General features: G+C 45.6%; 1 protein-coding gene across 1 annotated transcript in view; it reads right to left on the bottom strand.

Annotated features, from left to right (window-relative positions):
- utp25 (UTP25 small subunit processor component) overlaps nucleotides 1-6986 on the bottom strand; it is a 9605-nt gene extending 2619 nt beyond the window's left edge. Inside the window, 11 exon segments of the mRNA XM_053232989.1 lie at nucleotides 384-493; nucleotides 1126-1308; nucleotides 2377-2579; nucleotides 2686-2902; nucleotides 2993-3198; nucleotides 4267-4465; nucleotides 4576-4664; nucleotides 4851-5075; nucleotides 5977-6163; nucleotides 6428-6467; nucleotides 6816-6986. Coding sequence (XP_053088964.1) covers nucleotides 384-493; nucleotides 1126-1308; nucleotides 2377-2579; nucleotides 2686-2902; nucleotides 2993-3198; nucleotides 4267-4465; nucleotides 4576-4664; nucleotides 4851-5075; nucleotides 5977-6163; nucleotides 6428-6467; nucleotides 6816-6916 — 1760 coding nt within the window. The 5' untranslated portion in view covers nucleotides 6917-6986.
- Between the last annotated feature and the right edge of the window lie 364 nt (nucleotides 6987-7350).

Raw genomic sequence — 7350 nt, 5'->3', positions numbered from 1 at the left:
TTTATGTAATAAAATTAAATACTTTAAGTACTTTTGGTGAATTTCTCTAAAAACGAATCAAAATAACCAAAAAGAACACAAATAATGCTGAAATGCAAAAGAACAATATGATAAATGAGACTTTAAAACAAAGTTTAAGTCAAGTTTATGCATGAAAGACTCCACTAAACACGATGTTTAGGTAAATCACGCCCTCTAGTGTTCACTGCACATAAAGCAGGAAGCAAAATATTACATTTAAATCATTATTTTTCTTTTATTTTCTGCCTTTTATACTCCATAATAAACCTGTTTATTTACTCATTCCTGTTTTTTATGTATGAACAATTAACAATTATTATTATTATTATTATTATTATTATTATTATTTAGTCATCTCTCACCTGTCGTCCTGGTCCATGAAACTGTCTGTGTGAAACATCTGGAAGACGTGTGGCAGCTGGACCAGCACCTGGCAGATGGAGCCTGTTTTAGGAAGGTTTTTAACCGAAACCTGAAACAAAAAGAGACAGAAACAGAGAAATATATTTTAATGAATATATTATGTAACTATGTTTTTCTCTAACATAGGCGAATCAGGTGAACTGGGTGAATCAGATGAACAGGGCGACTCAGGTGACTCAGACGACTCAGGTGAATCATGTGAATTGGGTGAATCAGGTAAATCAGGGGACTCAAATGAATCAGATGAATCAGATGACTCAGGTGACTCAGGTGACTCAGATGAAATCAGATGAAAGGGGTCAAATAAAGTTTGAAAAATATAAAAAAAATAAAATAAAAACATACTGTACCTGTAAGATAGTAGAAATGAGAACACAAAGAGACTGAAGAGGTGTGTGAGTGTGTATGAGTCTGTGTGTACGAGTGTGTTTGTGTCTGTGTGTCAGTGTGTGTGTGTTTATGAGAGTGTGTGTGAAAGTGTGTGTGTGTGAGTGTGAGTGTGTGTGTGTGTGCACGTGTGTGAGTGTGTGTGTATGAGTGTGTGTGAGAGAGAGTGTGTGTATGAGTGTGTGTGTGTGTACGTGTGTGTGTGTACGTGTGTGTGTGTGTACGTGTGTACGTGTGTGTGTGTGTACGTGTGTGTACGCGTGTGTGTGTACGTGTGTGTGTACCTGTCCTCACCTGTCCTCTGTAGTTGTGGCAGTGTTTGGTGAGGATGTTGTTGATCTGCGGTTCGTGGATGGAGCTGAACACCAGCGTCTGTCTGTAAAACCTCGCCCAGTTGTTCAGGTTCCACATGCGCACGCGGGAAAAATCCACGCCGTGAGAATCCAGCGGCTGCAGGTTCATGTGCTTCATCACGTGCTGCAAAACACGCCATCATCAAACACGTCATCATCAAACACGCCATCATCAAACATGTCATCATCGCACACGCCATCACTGCACACACCACCATCGCACACGTCATCATCGCACATGTCATCACTGCACACGCCATCACTGCACACGCCATCACTACACACGCCATCACTACACACGCAATTACTGCACACACCACCATCGCACACGTCATCATCGCACACGTCATCACTACACACGCCATCACTACACACGCCATCACTGCACACGCCATCATCGCACTCGCAATTACTGCACACACCACCATCGCACACGTCATCACTGCACACGCCATCATCGCACTCGCAATTACCGCACACACCACCATCGCACACGTCATCATCGCACACGCCATCACTGCACACGCCATCACTACACCCGTCTCCATCGCACACGTCATCACTGCACACGCCATCACTGCACACGTCATCACTACACACGCAATTACTGCACACACCACCATCGCACAGGTCATCATCGCACACGCCATCACTACACACGCCATCACTACACACGCCATCACTGCACACGCCATCATCGCACTCGCAATTACTGCACACACCACCATCGCACACGTCATCACTGCACACGCCATCATCGCACTCGCAATTACCGCACACACCACCATCGCACACGCCATCACTGCACCCGTCACCATCGTACACGCCATCACTGCACACGTCATCATCAAACTCGCAATTACCGCACACACCACCATCGCACACGCCATCACTGCACACGCCATCATCGAACTCGCAATTACCGCACATGCCACCATCGCACACGCCATCACTGCACACGTCATCATCGAACTCGCAATTACCGCACATGCCACCATCGCACACGTCATCATCGAACTCGCAATTACCGCACACGCCACCATCGCACACGTCATCATCGCACACGTCATCATCGCACACGCCACCATCGCACACGCCATCATCGCACACCTCGTCACCGCACACGTCAGCGGTTTAGCGCTCTACAGCCACTTGTGAAAATTACTGACGCCTGAAGCTCCAGGTTCCTCACCAGCACGTGCTCCCAGTTCTGCATGAGGAACACGTCAGTCTGCTCCAGAACCAGCAGCTCCACAGATGACAGGAAGTCGAAGTCCCGCTGAGCGTCTCCGTCCACGCCGATCAGCGTCCTCAGCCCCAGAGGAGACGCGATGATGATGTCAGAGGAGTAGAACGGGGAGTAGAGACGCATGCTGCGCTTCAGGATGGACACGCCTACAGAGAGAGAGAGAGAGAGAGAGAGAGAGAGAGAGAACCGTGCTGAACTGGAGGCTCTAATCTCCTCTTACTCACGTGTATGTGGTGGTCACGTGACACACACCGATCCGGAAGTGATCGTCCACGTTCCCGGAGAAGACGGTGTGATAATCGTCGGGTCGGTTCAGACCGGCCGGTTTGGAGTTCGGCTCCTCTCCGTACTCGTCTTTAAACCTCTTCTTGTTGCTGACGTCCATCTTTTTCCCGTCGCTCTCCAGCAGGGAGATGAAGGTCTGGACGACGCGGAGCGCTCCGTCTCGAAACGGAACCAGGATCAGAACCTGCGGGAGAAGAAAGGCGTTCAGCGTGGAGGCTTCGCTTTGATCTCGCTTTGCTCTTACACACTTCACACATAAAGCAGTGATAATCACTTTGGGTCTGGTGAGCCCTTGATCCCTAAACTCGTCCTCGTCCTTGTCTCCGCCCTTCGCCTCCTCTTTCAGCACGGCATTATGGGTAAGGACTCTGGAGTTGGCCTTCAGAACGTGGTTGAGCGCGTGGAGACAGTACGCTCGCCGGGCCTCCGCTACCCCGTCCAGCGCAGAGCATTCTGGGTAATAAACGTCCCTGTAGGAACCTACAGACAGTGACGGTTAATGAGGTGCACTCACTTCCACTTAAATCCCACAATGCACTGCGCAAGATCGTGTCTCAGTAATGTCTCAACCTTAAGTGTGCATCTGAACGTGTGGTTTGAGACGCGCCCACAGCGGGCTGGTGACGGTGTTTATGAGATCTACGTAGTGAACAGGGCACGTGGTTTGGGACACACCCCAGCCAAACGCAGTAGTGAACAACGTGTGCGGTTTGGGACGCGCCCACTGTAGACTGATATCAGTGTATTTTTGTGGCCTATATAGTGAGTAAGGCGTGTGATTTGGAGCGCGCCCACTGTGAACTGATAATGATGTCTGTGTGTCCTACATAGTGAACATAGTGAATGTTTGGTTTGAGATACAACATGGTGTTTCTGCAGCCTATGTAGTGAACAGGGCACATGGTTTGGGACACACCCAAATATCATGTTTTGTGTCCTATATAGTGAATAAAGAAATAGTTTGGGACACGTCCAATGTGGACGGATAACGGTATTTACTGTATGTCGCCTATGTAGTCAATAGGGCATGTGATTTGGGACACGCCCACAGTGGACAGATGATGTTTATGTACCCTATATAGAGAACAGGGTGTATGGTTTGGGACACGTCCACAATGGCGTGTAAGGTGGAACACATAGTGAATATAAAGAGTGATTTGGGACACGTCCACATTGATCAGATGGTGAAACATCTGTAATGTGGCCAACGGAGTGCATAGGGTGTGTGGTTTGGGACGCGCCCACAGTGGACTGTTGATGATGTTTACGTTGCCTATGTAGTGAATGTGGTTTGGGACGCGTCCATAATGTACTAATAGTGAGTTCTTTACAACGTGGCCTACACAGTGCATAGGGTGTGTGGTTTGGGACGCGTCCACGATAGACTGGTGTGTGTGTGTGTGTGTGTGAGAGCGTGATGTGACCTGCATAGTGACTCGGGTGTGCGGTTTAGGACACCTCCACAAGGGACAAATGAAAACCCCGCTTCAGCTCGCTATATCAGTGCGCTCTGGAGGGATAATGACCCTTTTTTTTCATCTTCCTTACCCATGAGCCTCAGCAGCTCGTCCTGCAGGTCGGTGAGTCCCGCCGCGTCGCCCCCTACAGGCGTGGAGGAGTGACTGAGGGAACGCCACTTCGGCTCCAGCGTTTTATGGAAAAGCGGGAGAGACACGGACAAGGACTGAGCCACGGCAGGAAGCCGCTCGAGGGGACGTGCGCAGTGCAGGACGCCAAGTCTGGGCCACTGGGGACAGAAAGAACGAAAGAAAGAAACAAAAATAAAAACATGAGATAAAAAAACAAAACGTAGATATTTTAAATCTTTAAATGACGACGACTGGAAGAAAATCGCACCTTAACCTGAGTCCTGATTCTGGAGCCGCTGGAGATTCTGTTCACCTCGGCTTCGCTCAGCTCTGGTTCCTGATGCTGCACAAACATGTCTGCGTGTGTGTGAGTGTGTGAGTGTGTGTGTGAGAGAGTGCGTGTGTGTGTGTGTGTGTGTGTGTGTGAGAGAGAGACAAACACAGAACACACCTTCAGCACTATTCCATTTACAGCATGGATTTTGTCACTCAGAATGTTTATTAAATGACGGAATTCCAGAAAAAAAAACCCAAAACCCCGACCTTCTCGTGACGTGTCGACTTTCTCCTGCTCTCCGTCCGCAGGCAGGTTCGACTCCAAACTGAACTCGGCTTCACGTGTTTTATCCGTGAACTCCTCCTCCTGCTCCTTCTGCTTCCCTCCTTTTTCAGTTTCCTCTTCCTCAGAGGAGGCTGCAGCCTCTTCATCATCATCACCATCATCATCATCACCACCATCTCCACTTTCCTCTGCATCTTCCTCCTCTTCTATAAGAGATTTAAAAAGATAAATAAATAAAAACGAGGCTTCAGACGGAAAGAAAATTAAATACGACATTGGAAATCCACTTCCAAGCTTCCAGAACCCCGCCCCAGCATCTGGATTCCCACCTCTAGCTTCCAGAATTTCACCTCTGGTTTCGGGAATCCTGCCTCTATCTTTAGCAATCCCTCCTTTCAAAATCCAATCCCTAGTTTCCACAACCCTGCCTCTAACTTCCAGAATTCCACTTTTCCACCTATTTTGCAGAATTCTGCCTCCAGCTTTCGGATTCAATCACGTGTCTAGCTTCCAGAATCCCGTTCCCAGTTTGCTGAACCACGCCTCTACCTTCCACAATCCTGCTTTTCAATTTCAGAATCTTGCTCCTTGCTTCAGGAATCCTGCCTCTAGGTTCTGGAAACCCAGCTCCAGCTTTCAGAGCTCCGTCTATAGCATCCGGAATCCCGTCCTCAGCATTCAGCATCCGTTCTCTAGCTGCCGGAATCTCATCTCTCGCATCCGGAATCCTGTCCCTAGCTTTCAGAACCTCTTTTTCCAGATGTGGGAATCCCACCTCTAGCGTCCTCTTTTATTTCAGGAATCTTTCTTTTAATTCTGAATCCGTCCCTCCTTTGCTTCTGGAATTCGTTTGAGTTTTCCAAGATTTTCACACATGGTTGAGTTTCAGAACAAACCCTTCACCGTCTGTTAGGCAGCTGTGGAAGCCACGCCCACTCGGGAAACCACTACGTCTTATCCGATACAGAAGAATGTTCCGCTATCCCGGAATCAAGACTCAGTTTTCATTTATTTCTTGTTATTTGCTTCATCAATATCCGATTTTAGATTCTCAGATACGTTATCGCTTTATGACACAAAACACATTTCCGAATCAATAAAACAAACCTTCATCAGGGTCGTCCAGTCCCTCTGTTGCATCTTCATCATCATCTTCCTCCTGGCTCTCCTCTTCCTCCTCATCATCATCATCAGCGGCGGTGTTTATGCTCAACAGCAGCTTCTCATACGCACTCGGCTTTTCCTCCACCGTTTCTTCATCGCTCTCGGAGCCGGAGTTTTCCGGACTGTCAGTCTGAGAGGAGGAATATTTAACTTCCGCTCATTACACACAGGTCACTTCAGGAACAAACTCACAGCAGTGAAATGAAATAAACCGAAGATCTGAGCAGCTATGAGAAACATCGCATGACTCCAAGAATAAAATAAAGATCCTCAAATTAATTACAATTAAAAAAATATTATTAATTGATAATTAAATTAATGAATATCATTCAAATAAAATCAATTAATATCATTTTTTTAATGGATGTGTTAAATATTCCACATTAACACTCACCAAGCGGACGATCTGTGTTTTCTCAGGTCTTTCAATAACACTAAACCCGGAAAAAATAGATATTTATATCTATATTTATTTATTTTATAATTTTTTTATAAAATAAATACTTGTATTTTCATTATTTGATCACTGGTCGTGTGTTGAGCTAAAAGATTATACAAAGACACACAAATAAACATGAACTACATATAAATAAAATAATTATAAATCAAAACAATAAGATCACAATACAAATGCATCATCATTATTATTATTATTATTATTATTGTTTAAATTAAATTAAAGTTCAGCTCGTGAGCTAACATTATCAGCTAGCCGTGCTGTTCTGTCTACAAAGCCTTATAAACTGTTATAAAGCCACATTAACAGCTGAAACAGCGCTTACTTATCATCAAACGGATGCTGTTCTCCGAATTCTTTCAGGTGTTTCTTCTGTTTTTTACTTAAATTATTTAAATTCTGATGTTTTTGCCTCTTTTTGCCCATTTTCACACACACACGCGTGCAGCTCAGTGCGTCTCTTCTTCGCTGGTTGTTTTTCCGGCTGGTGAGCGCGCTGCTGTTCGCTCCTGCGCCCCCTGGCCGTGTGGACGAGTCACTACTACTACTACTACTACTACTACTACTGCTGCTGCTACTGCTGCTGCTGCTGAGGAGTAAACACAAACAAACAAACTTATTTTATTTTTAAAAAGTCATTTTTACTTTAATGGTCGTTTTTATCAAGTGGAGTGCGAGTCAGTACATCATCATTTTTTTCTTGATTCTTCCTTTATCTCTGCATTTTTGATTTTCTTAGCAAAGAAATCAAACACTAAATTTAAAATTATGTGACGTAAAATGATATTTCTCATAAAAACCCACGAATACTCGGATAATGAGTACATTATGAAAAGATGATAAAAATGATAATTGAAAAT

The sequence above is a fragment of the Pangasianodon hypophthalmus genome, chromosome 3 (assembly GCF_027358585.1).
Source record: "Pangasianodon hypophthalmus isolate fPanHyp1 chromosome 3, fPanHyp1.pri, whole genome shotgun sequence".
NCBI lineage: Eukaryota > Metazoa > Chordata > Actinopteri > Siluriformes > Pangasiidae > Pangasianodon > Pangasianodon hypophthalmus.
The sequence above is the reverse complement of the archived record's forward strand: the minus strand, read 5'-3'. Positions and strand labels throughout refer to the sequence as shown.